Consider the following 12,358-nt stretch of genomic DNA (forward strand, 5'->3'; position numbering starts at 1 on the left):
CAGCTAAATGTAGATAACTTAAGTGTGGAGCTGAATTCTACCTCTAGACTTTATAGTAGTGGTGTTTTGATGAGGGAAAAGAGTAAAATTCTTCATTTTAAACAGAAATTCTGCATTATCATCTGATGCTGTGGAGATGCATTAGAAATACCTTACAGCAGATTTATTTCCTTCTTCCTTACCTATGCACAGATTACATATATGCCTTTTCTGTATTGCTCTCACTGTGGAACACTTAGTTGTACTCTTTAAGTGCTGAATTTTTTCCCCAAATAATTTTTCCCTAAATACGTTACGTGCTGTGCTGTGAATTGATAAACAGCAAATACGTTTCTTTTACTGCCCTCAGGTGTAGAAACTGGTATATCCTTGTGGCTCAAGAGATTGCTGCTGGTTGAAATAACAGTGGACCCGCCACTCCAAGGAACTGATTGGCTAGGAGAGCAAGAGAGCAAAATGAATACTGTAGTACTAATTTTCTCAAAGGTCCTAGAAAAAGCAAATCCAGAGTCTTAATTATAGCTAATTATGATAAAATGCTTCCTTGGAGTTGTTAGTGCCTATAAATATCACTGTATAACTTAAACCAGTGCTTTTTTTTTTTAATTTTTTCTAGATTAAAATCTCTTGGAGCAAAGATAAGGTCAAGCCATCTGAGAAAGTCTCCCTTAAAATCAGTACAACAGAGCCAGGATCAGTAATTGGACTTGCAGTTGTTGATAAAAGTACAAAGCTTCTAGGAGATAGTAGTGACATAACAGAAGATTCGGTAAGTAAATGGGAAAAAGGGCTTTCATTGTTGTGGGTATGAAAGATATATGTATATGGAAATGATACAGTTTGTACGCTGAATGAGTAATGTTCTTTGGGAAGGATTTTTAGGCCTTAATCATGCAAATATTTTTTAACTTCTGCAAGTAGTTTATCAACGTGAGTGGAAAAGACCATAAGGCTTACAGGGTAGTAAGCCCAGCATTTCTAATTCCAATTAATACCTTATTGTTCTTCTTGATAAACTGCTCAGTTAACAGTTGGCAGCTTCTTCTTTCAGGAAAGACAAAAAAAGTCAGAAAAACTCCCTAATGATTTGTGCTTTGTGGTCTTTAAAATTAGTAATAAAAAATAAAGGATTTTATTTTTTGAAGAGCAGAATAAATTATTAATCTTTTTTATTTCCCTTTACTTGCAGAAGCTTTAGTGAGTCAACAATTTGAAAGAGCTGACCATATACATCATTCCTAAAGTGCTCAAGTGACAGCCTAAGTGCCATAGAATATCAGTGGGCTGTAGGCTCCTATTTTAGTCTTATTAGTCTTGGTCACTCTTCCATTAATCATGAAACCATTGCAGCCTAATCCCCTTCATCCTGCCATGGATTCTTTTCTCTTTGACATGAGAGCTAAGCAAGCTGCCGCTTGAGGTACAGCTCTGTGAATTAGCATCTACAACAGTGAAAGTTCTGAAAAATGTGAGTTTGCATTCACTCTTTGGATGATTTTGTTTTTCTTGTCTTAGGTCTTCCATGAGCTGAATTTATACAGCACAGTACAGTATTTCCCCCTGGTCAGAGGTTCTTTTGGTGTCTTTCAGGTACTTTTTTTTTTTTTTTTAGTTCTAAGATTTTTTTTTTTACTGCTTAGTGATTTGCACATCACTTTCCAGAAGAAAATGCCCTTTTTAAAGTTTGGGACAGTAGACAATGTACTGTTTTCACAACTTATATGGGTTTTGAACTGTGAAATCTATCGATATGTAAATACTCTGAATGCAAAGAAATATGTTTATACTTTCATAAATATGGACTGCTTTATGCTTGATATTGTCTTTGCTTTGAAAAGTTTTCAGTCATTAAGGCAATATTCAGATTCAGATGATCTCAGTTTTGTTGGTTCCTGTGTATTACTTGCTTTAGTTCTATAATTGCTTTATTATGATGACTTTATTTTCTTAAAAGAAAGAAAATAAAGAGAAAATAGATAAGCACTGTTGATGTCCTGAATGCCTTGTATTGAGATATACTGTATAAATTTTATCCAGAAATGCAGCCTTTGGGTATCAACTGATGCAATTCTTGAGGAGGATAAGGAACATTTTCTTTGTAAGTAATACAAATAAATGTAGCCAAATCTAATTTACTGAGTGGGGAAGGAGGTCCATGGGTTAGGGCCCCTATTAGGTCTTCTTACCGTACTGCATACAGGCTTCATCCAGCCTTGCAAACCATTACCATTTCCAAGGTTCAAGACATACAAAATGCATATGACTAATATTTTAAAAACTTCCTTTTTGCTGCTCTCCTGAGTGACACTACTTGTTAAAGGCCTGAGGGTGAATGGAGTTTTTATTTGCAGTTTCAGTTGATATATGTGGCAGTGGTTTGTCATGTGTAACCATATTATACCAGTTCCATAAGCACTCCAGAGAGGCCAATTTAAGTTTGTGTGAAACCTTTCTTTATTCTTAAAATAAACAAGCAAGAAAAAAAAAAAAGTTCCTAATGTCACAGAATAGTGTTACCATATGTAACAAAGCTATAGATTATACTCCAAACTCTGTATTAATTTGATTTTTCTTAACTGCATTAATTTGATTTTTCTTAAACCTAGGTATTTGTAGGTAGGACAGTATTCTTTTATTTCGTAGATGGTGGAATGATACCCATAGAGGATGGGTTTGGTGATGATATGCCGGTATCTAAAAATGGACCTCCTGATTTCAACAATCTCTATGTGAGGACACATTTTCCAGAGACTTGGCTTTGGATCGACGCTAAAACTAGGTATAAGATTAGAAGCAAATGGAAACTGATTTACACTTGCCGTTGTTATTTTGTAGGTTTTAGTAGCATTCTGCATTGGTGCTGAAGAACACTGCTTAAAAATGTAATATTATTTACATTCTGCTACCACCTAGAGGCCACAAGTGAGATTGGAGACCCACCAAACAAGGTCTACAACTGCACAAAACAGGACAATGCCTGACTGAAGGCCTTGTAGTTTCAATGGAAACTAGATAAAAATCCTGGAGACGAAAGAAACTCTTTTCCTTTTACAGATGGGGAGATAAAAGATAGGGAGACTCAGTCTTTTTCTGTACTGTACAGGAGAAGGTGGTGATTAGCCCAGAAAGGGAAATCTGTTCCTGTCTGCACCTAATTCAAGGACCAGTTCAAATTGTCAAATGGTGGTGAAATCTGACCTGTGTTGTGAAGCACAAATGGTGTATTCTTTCACAGCTGAGAAGGTCGGGAAGCAACCATCATCTGGGATTGTTTTAAAGGCTCTGTAAAAGTTGATTACTTGTAATGTGATTCAATGTAATTACCTTCAATTCATGTAATTTAAAATAATTTAAATTTGGTTTAATCATTTTGATCCTATCATAAATATTTCGAAATGATTAGGAAAAGAAAACCAGATAATCAGCAGCTTTTTCTGCCAAGAGTTTGGTCTTATTTTTGGATGCATTTTAAACATTCGTGTCTACTTACTGATGTCTGTAAATGGATGTTTTTGAAAGTCTGCTCTCCCCTTCAGATCTGACACAGACACCACAATGGAAGTCACTGTACCTGATACCATCACATCCTGGGTAGCCAGTGCTTTTGTGATGACTGAAAACAGTGGGCTTGGAGTGACGACTGCTCCAGTGGAGGTACCGTGGCACTAGACAAGTTCTCCTTTAAATGCTGGTAACACTGCAGGTTATTACTGGAAGCTGTAGTTTAGTTCTAACAGCAGCCCTCTCATACTAATAACGTGATTGAGAGGCCATGTGTATTCAAACTGTAAAGAAAACATCATCAGTGAAGACGTATGTGATGCTGTATCTGCCTCCCATTCCCGCTGATATAAATATCTCAGACATTTACACAGATACTTGGGAACCTATTTCTGTTGCAGCAGTTGTTTTGTTAGATGTTTCAGGATGTGCCTGCTTCAGAATCTTCATATGTAGAAAGGGGGACTGAATGCCTGAGGACAGCATATTTCCATGTTTTCTTGGCTCTGCCAAGAGGGCTTTCCATGAGCTGATGGTGCATGCAGGGAGGTTTGCACAGACTAGCTGGGAAGAAATGGCTGGGATGGGAGAAGCATGTTGTTTGCTGGAAAGATCATGCCACTGCACTGTTCCTCTAACACTTAACCCCAGGAGGGAGAACAGGAGAAATGCTTAAAGGCTAAATTCTGGCCTCGCTTTCATTTATCTGTCAAAAGCAGTCTTGGACTACACATAGGTGCTAGTTTTTTGGTAACTTAGCCTGAGGAGCAGAGTGGACACTGAGAGCCAGCGGTGGGATGAGATGCTTCTCGCTGCCAAGTTCCTGTTTCCTGAGGCTCTTTTTGTGCTTCCAAATGCTCGAGGAGTTTAGCAATTTAAGCTAAATTCAGCACGCCTCAGGTTAGATCTCTAACCTGCGATTCCCAATGTACAATTGCAGTTGTCCTAGGTTCACTCTGTATTCATGGAAACAGCTACTTAGAGAGTGTTATTTAGCCTGTGTAAAATAGGAATTACTTTTTGAAGTCTCATTTAGCTAGTATTTGATATACGATGAATAATCCTCTGAAGGTAGTTATCTCCTTAAATTTATTATGTAAAGATCCTAGAGAAACTACGTTCCTCACTGAGATGACTCCATTTAAGTGCTGAAGGTTAGAAAGGTTGAAACTCTGCAGTACTGGGTTATAGATTTCCAACTTGATGCCAGGACTAGTGCAAGCATAGCTTGGAGATAACCATTCTCAATTCCTCCCCAGTTCCTGGGGACAGGCAACTTTTGGAATCCAAACCAAGATCTAGGTCCAGATCTCATAGTTGGCTGCTACACCAGACACAGAACATGTACTTTGAACATCCTGATCCTAACTCCATCTCAGAATTTGGAGCCCGATCTGGATTTTTCAGCTAAGGCTCCTTTGAGACTGGAATCATGATTCTCATTTCTTTCACTTGGCTTGGCAGAGATGGGACAGAAAGAGGAATAGTTTTCTGATTCAGACTGTATGAAAATATATACTTGGCCTTTCATCCCCAAATTTGAGAAGGCTGCAAGTAGAACAGATGTTGAGATTATTATTTAACCATAATCGCCCACATGCACTGTTCAGTATTTCACCCTCGTTGGGATGTTTAGATTGCGCTTAGAGTTCCACATGGCTGAAACCTGTTAATCAGTACCATACAGAGAGGCAAATGAAAGAAATGCATGAAAACTGTAATGGGGAAATAAATAAGTGACATCTGTGTGCTTAATGTCATTTACTGCTTTAAATCTTGTTTTTATTTGACTTACACTACACAGTGTTGATAATTTTACACTATCATATTTTATTGTAATATCCCAGGATATTCCTAAGTGTAAAGCTTCAGTATGGCAAGGGTTTTAGAGAAAAGCAAAACAAAACAGACAAAGAAAATAGGTACATAGAGAAAACCTCGACTAAGAACCGACCAAAAATTTTCCAGTCAGAACTTCTCTAACGTCTAATATCTAATACCTGAGAAGGTTTTGACACTGAAAGCTTTTCAACTTTTTGAAGTTTTAAAAAAATGTTGGAATATTTGCTAGCTAGAAAGAAATCTGAGGGGTTTTTGGATCTGAAACTCAAAACACTTGGAAGATTTTTTTAATGAAAACCAAATTAAAACCACTTTTAGTTGACATTTCAATAATAAAGGTATCGTGCTTCAGCCATTCTTATTGTACAGATGTTCATAAGCAGTGAAATTTTGATTCTGTTCAGCTTGATGAGAGCTTACCACTTCTTAAAGAAAAGACTTCATCCAAAAACCTCTGTTCACAGATAAAAATAACTGCTTGCAAGTATATTTCTGCAGTTTTTCTTTTAATTAAGAAAAGATGTATTTTTGGAAATATAACTAAAGAACTTAAACCGAGATTAATCTTACAAAAATAAGTCATCTTTCTAAGGTGTTGGTGAACTACAGAATTTGGGAAAGGTAGTTATTTTGTACTCCAACATGCATTTCTGTATTGACATGGAGATGGGGCAGCTGATGGATCTTAATCATCCATTACTTGTGCACTCAAAACATTTCGCAGTTGCCTTAATGGGATCTCAGGGCAGATCACAGATTCCAAACTTGCCGAATAATACACTCTTAGTCCCACTTTGGGTACCTCTGTTGAAACTTGCCCTGTCAAAGCAGCTCTCGGTTCCCACAAAGGTGCTAATGACCAGAAGCACCTTTGGCTTCTGCTTCAGCCCTGCAGTAATACATTTTGTTACCCTTGAGTACAAGTAAACTTACTTTGTCATCTGAATTTAAAAGTGATCAGAAGACAAGTTGTATAGTAATTTTCTTGCTGGTATCTGATTGCAGGGGTTCACTGCTGATTTTGTTTTGCAGCTAGAAGCTTTTCAACCTTTCTTCATTTTCCTGAACCTTCCGTACTCTGTCATTAGAGGAGAGCAGTTCATTTTGGAAGTGAACATCTTTAATTATTTGAAAGAAGAAGCTGAGGTAAAATAACAGTCTCTTTGAACTTGAATGTTACTACACACTGCAGGGTTTTCATCACCGGTGGAGACCTGATCTTTCTCTTGTGAGAACTTTAATATTTTCTTCAGTGGGCGGACCATAAAGCCATTTCTCTATACATAAAAAAGGTGGCAGCTTCTGAAAACAGTTTTTCAAAATTAACACTTTGTATTGCAAATGTTACTGTATTTACAGGTTACTGTCATCCTGGATATGAATGATGCTTTTGAAATTATTCTAACGTCCAATGAAATAAATGCTACAGAAAATCAACAGTCTATATCTGTACCAAGTGAAGATGGGAAAACTGTTCAATTCCCAATCAAGCCAAAACAGCTGGGAGAGATTCCCGTCAAAGTAACAGCAATATCATCTGCTGCTTCTGATGCTATCATCCAGAAAGTTTTAGTAAAGGTAAACAGTCTGCAGCTTGGCTTGTTCCTGAAATAAATTGTTCCCTAAAATAGACAACAGAATGCAGTAAAAAGACAAACCAATTTACTTGTCTGCCTCTTGCTTTCTAAGATTGGCTTTGGGTCAGGTGGCTTTAAGTAGAAAACAGTTCTTTTAAAATAATTTCTCCTTTAAAATTCTTTAGATCCCCTTCCAGGAATGAACACATAGATCTGTTCTACAACAGATTGTGTTTCAAATGCTTCTGAAAGCAAGGTGAAACCTATTTGTGCATCAGTGAACCCCTGACCCTACAGCTAGCTTAATAGTCTGGAGAGTGAACCAAATAACTGTATTGTGGATAAGTGCAATCAATTTTGCCATACACTCGGCTTTAGTGGAAAGCCTATTTTATATGAACATTTCTGTATTTTGCTAGTGATGGTAATTTAGCCCCCAGACTTTCTGATAAACCAGAAACTGGTAAGACTTGCCTATCTTTGGACATCAAAGTCTGATTCATGTTAGGCTCCATTTCAGTGGAAGGTGTTAGACACTTGTACATATCATAAAATAAATGCTTAAGATCATGGAATCAGAGAATGGTTGAGGCTGGAAGGGAGTAGTCCAACCTTCCTGCTCAGGGCAGGATCGGCTACAGCAGGATGCTCAGAGCCACGTACAATCAGGTTGTTAATATCCTCAGGGACAGGGACTTCACAGCCTCTCTGGGCAGCTTATTCCAGTGTTTGAACACCCTCACAGTTAAAAAAGTTTTTTTATGTTTAAAAGGAAATCCCTTTATTTTAATTTGTGTGTGTTGGCTTCTATTCTACTACTGGGCACCACTGAGAAGAGCCTAGCTCCATCTTCTTTACACCCTCCCCTCTGATACATACAGACATTGATGGGATCCCCCTGAGCCTTCTCTCCTCCAGGCTGAACAGTCCCAGCTCTCTCAGCCTGTCCTTAGACCACTCTCCTGCAGGGTTGTGAGCTGTTTTCAAGTGGAGCCACTTACTGCCCTTTCTGTTGAAGTTCATTTTTTGTGCAGAAGAGAATCAAAGCTTGTTGGACTGGGGTCGAGGCTGAGGAAAGAAACTCATTTGTTTTCTCTGCTTCAAGGACAATTTTTCTGACTGCATTTTGCAGTCATGAGGAAATGAAACCTTTATGGTCATGTACCTAACTTGACTTCAAGTCCTCCTTTTATGACAGGCTGTAGGACTGCAGACAGCATGAAAGGTACCACTTCTGGCCTTGGCATGTGCTCGGCCATGGAGCTCTGTGCTTGGCATGGAGCTCACTGGAATCAGAGATGCTCTCATTGACTTTGTGAGTGTATTTTTGTAATTAGCACATGGTCTCAAGAAGCAAATAGTGGAGGTAGGTCTTTAGAAGAAAAACATTTCTGTGTCAGTTTGGATGGGCCAATAGCTCCAGTTCTTGATGTGCTAGTTAGCAGCACAAAATACCTGACAGTGCTTTAGATCCTTCAGTTCAGTAAGCATACACCCCCAGTCCTAAAAGCAACACATTGCTGGAGATTACAATAATCCTGTCTTTATTTTGATAGGCTGAAGGATTGGAACAGACATATTCTCAGACAGTCCTTTTGGATTTAACTCGGAGTAAACCACAAGCAGTGTCAAAAACTTTGGAGTTCACTTTTCCATCTGATGTTGTAAGTGGCAGTGAGAGAGTGCAGGTCACTGCTGTTGGTAAGGATTATTTTATTCTGTTTCCATCTTTATTACTTGCTGGTTAGCTGTATTGTCTTTATATATATATACCTATCTTTTTTTTTTTTTTAAATAGTTTCTTGCCTGCTGGGCTTTTATTGAACTCAGTATCTAAGACACATGTGTCCATAATCCAGCTGCTGGTATCTTCTGCCCTGCAGGCATGGGTGGTTTTTAAAGAACAAAGCAGTGGCCAGTAGTAACTGGAAGTAGCAGACTGTCAAATAGGGCAGGGAGGCTGGTGTGTAATAACCTGAGCCACACTAGCAGAATTTGCCAGAGCTTTTCTCAGAGTCCTGTCTGAAGGACCGTTACAAGATTTTGCCCAGTATGGCTGTGGCTTTGTAGGATTTTGGGGAATGGCGTTAATTTTTATTTAATCACTATATTCATAAGTTGAGTCATTAATTAAAAATCATTTATCATCATGCATTGGACTAAGCATAGGATGACTTTATGGATGGATTGTGTTATTCCTTTTGTTTATTTAATTTGTGATATTATTGTATTGACTGTCCTTTTTCAGACTTAGAGAGGGAGTTGGATTTTAATAAGGAAGGTCCTGGCGAGTTTGCTGGTGTCCTGTTTTAATTCTGCTTGTCTGCAGAATAAAACCTAAAACCCGTCTGATTGTTGTTCCTTGTGCTTTTTTTTTTTTTTTATGGTGACTGTTTGAAATTACACTTTAGTTGGAAAGATTTGTGGGGAGATGGGTCAGTGGATACAAAGCTCATCAGAAGACAAAGAATGCATGTTCAATGCAGTTTGCTGCCCAATAAGCAGTATTTAGTACAAACATTCACAATGTATCATATTTTCTCCCAGTTTAGATGATACCACCCTGTACGTGTTAGATATGCATTTATTTGCAATAGGATTTAATTTATTTTTATTAAATTTTATCTTTCAGGTGATTTACTCGGGCCTTCTATCAATGGTTTGTCATCGTTGATTAAGATGCCTTATGGCTGCGGTGAACAGAATATGATCAATTTTGCTCCAAATGTTTATATTTTGCAATACCTGACTAAAACCAGGCAGCTGAGAGAGGATATTAAATCAAAAGCTGTATCGTTTATGAGAAAAGGTCTGTATGCTTTAAAGAAAGATGTTCAGATTTTAAAGATACCTGTGACTCTGCATTTGGTTCTTGAAGTTCTGCTCTGTTAGTGTCATGAGAACTGGAAGAAAAGCCCATCTTACTCTTTCTTTTCCTCTTTCTTCTGGGCTGACAGAATTGAAGAGCAATCAATTTTGTTTACGAGGGCAAGTTGGCTTAGAAAAAATAGGTAGTTAATTTTCAGAGGAAAACCATGGTTTAGAAGGTAATTTATGTGGTTTTCCTTAGTGGTCGTTATCTCTCCTTTGATAAAACTGTATGTGGAACAAACATTTCTGACCTCTGCTTAAGGCACAGAGTTTGAAAATTAGTCAGTGGGCAGTGTGAGCCATATTCATCCCACGTGTCTGTCTTCAGTGACTCCATCCCCATCCTGCCATGTCACTGTAGAGCTCGAGGAATGGCATTTGCTCTGGTGGTTGGCTTTCGCCCACCCAAGTTTTAGACTTGGTCAGAAGTGAAGTCTGTGCTGGAAATCAAAAGCTGGAAAATTTTAGTTGGAAATTGTTGTATAGTTTAATCAGGAAATACTCCAGGGCATTGCAAAGTGTGGAGAACATAGTTGCCCTATGCTTCTCTATGCCTTTTGGATCAGGCAGTGTCTAACTGCGATGTACCGTGCTCGCCACATGTCAGTCAGCATGCCAAGAGCCTGGTTCAGAGAGAGCAATGAGCCATCCTCATGTGAGCTACACCCCTGCTAACGCACCATCATGATGACATTTTCAAATTTTGTTTACTCTCTGTAAGTCTTTGATTCGGGGGTTTTTCGTGTTTGATTTTTTTTTTTTTAAAGTTGTTGACATTTCCCTTGGAGAAGACACAGCTGAAAATAAATTTTCCTTTCCTCAAGATCCCAATTTTCTGTCAAAAGCAGTTAAATGATTTTTTCAAACCCTTCCTACTACATGGTTTAGTTGAAAAGTAATGGAGCGGGAGGGGGGAGATGTGTTATGTAAACAGCGACTCTGAAGTTTGTAAGCAATCTACCACTCTTTGAAGCCTGAGTTGTGCTACCATAATTTTCTGAAATTTTTCAGTAGCAGATTTATTAAAGTTATTTCAAAGCAAGTGAAAATTATAGGATTAAGTGTCACTGTATACAAAGCATTGTGTTACTTAACTTGTTCCTGGGGTTTTCAATTTAGGTACATGTTTTTAACACTGTAGTAGCCAAAACAGTAAGGATGCTGACATATTTGTAATGTTAAGATAGAAAAGAACCACAATCTGAAAAACATTTCTTTTTTTGCTTTAACAATTGATTTCAGTTGTTGCACAGATTTTTTAAAAATGTAATCTTAAAGTTGAAATTTATCTTTAGTTTGAGATGTAACTTTTATAAGCTCAGTTTTTGAAAGGATTGTCATGAAGTTTAATTTAAAACAGACTTTATTTCACATGTCAGAATTCACTAAATATTTGAAAAAGTGACCTCATAATCTGAAGTAAATATAAGTAATTTTAAGGGTAAAGGCTTGTGAGAAGAAGGGATCATATAGCTAGCAGAGACCGCTATATGATCTTTCTTTTAGCAGTTTTTATTTACCTAGAACAAAGGCTAAGCAAAAGAAAAGTTCCCTTTTAAAAAAAATCCTTCAGTTGTGGGTATGACAGATCCCATTTTGAAATCAGTTCTTCAGAAATAAAAAGAAAATCCTGGTTGGTCTGAAAACTTTGGTGCTAGACCCAAAGGAAGCAACGTGTTTGAGCAGTATTTCCAAGCTGTTTGAAATGTGAGACCCTTTAGTCTTTCACATATTTCTGAAGTCCTTTCCATCCTGATGCACTCCTCTTACAGCTTTGCTCAGTGAGCCTCCCACATCTCTTGGGTTCCAGCCAGTCCCCTGGGAATACTAGTGCACATCTTCATAATAGGATCCTTCTTTTCCTTGCCTTTCCACTTGTATGTGTTGACATTTGAAGTATTGTTTTTCAAGTCTGATTGAGTGTCCGTTGGAACAAACACGGTGGTTCACAGCCCCCAGGTCTCCTGTTCCAGCATTTCTGCAGGCTTCCCTGCGTTAGATACGCTCGTGTTTGGAGACTTTTGCGTGACTGCAACGGGTTGGCGTTGAGAAGGCAGCAAGCAGACTGTAGGAAATAGTTGACTGATCGCTCCGTCCTCCTCCTGGTTCCACTCATCTTTCTGATCCCTCCCAATCTTAACAAATTTGGAGTTAAATTTATCCTTGTGTAAGGGCTGCTCGGCAGGCTTTGTTAAATGGGCTGTTGGTCTTAGTTTAATGCTTTTACACTAGCAATGGGGTGGTGATTATAATACTTATTACTGTATATTGCCTGTTCTGCAAAGAAGCAGACCACCTCAGTTTTCAGGCCTTGCAGTCAGATACTTTTAAAGAGGAAGCAATATATTTGTATATATATACACACATATATTCATGTTCCTCATAGCACATTACTTTGAGGCTTAAACATTGACGGTAACTTTTGCTTTCCTTGGTGAGAAATACCACTCGTTCCTTCTTTTTTACTCCCACTCAGGAGTGTTTGACTTCTCCAGATCATTAACTGAGATGACAGATTTGTCTGTATGGGAAAGATTCATCAGTTTTAATCCTGTAATTAACCACTG

General features: G+C 38.1%; 1 protein-coding gene across 1 annotated transcript in view; it reads left to right on the forward strand.

Moving 5' to 3' along the window:
* CD109 (CD109 molecule) overlaps window positions 1-12,358 on the forward strand; it is a 90,541-nt gene that overhangs the window by 47,526 nt on the left and 30,657 nt on the right. Inside the window, exons 15-23 of the mRNA XM_054821848.1 lie at window positions 617-769; window positions 1,516-1,590; window positions 2,038-2,098; window positions 2,644-2,779; window positions 3,537-3,654; window positions 6,376-6,489; window positions 6,703-6,921; window positions 8,477-8,621; window positions 9,553-9,729. Of these exons, the coding sequence (XP_054677823.1) occupies window positions 617-769; window positions 1,516-1,590; window positions 2,038-2,098; window positions 2,644-2,779; window positions 3,537-3,654; window positions 6,376-6,489; window positions 6,703-6,921; window positions 8,477-8,621; window positions 9,553-9,729 (1,198 nt within the window). The remainder of the gene's footprint in view (window positions 1-616; window positions 770-1,515; window positions 1,591-2,037; window positions 2,099-2,643; window positions 2,780-3,536; window positions 3,655-6,375; window positions 6,490-6,702; window positions 6,922-8,476; window positions 8,622-9,552; window positions 9,730-12,358) is intronic.

Source organism: Grus americana, chromosome 3 (assembly GCF_028858705.1).
Source record: "Grus americana isolate bGruAme1 chromosome 3, bGruAme1.mat, whole genome shotgun sequence".
Lineage (NCBI taxonomy): Eukaryota > Metazoa > Chordata > Aves > Gruiformes > Gruidae > Grus > Grus americana.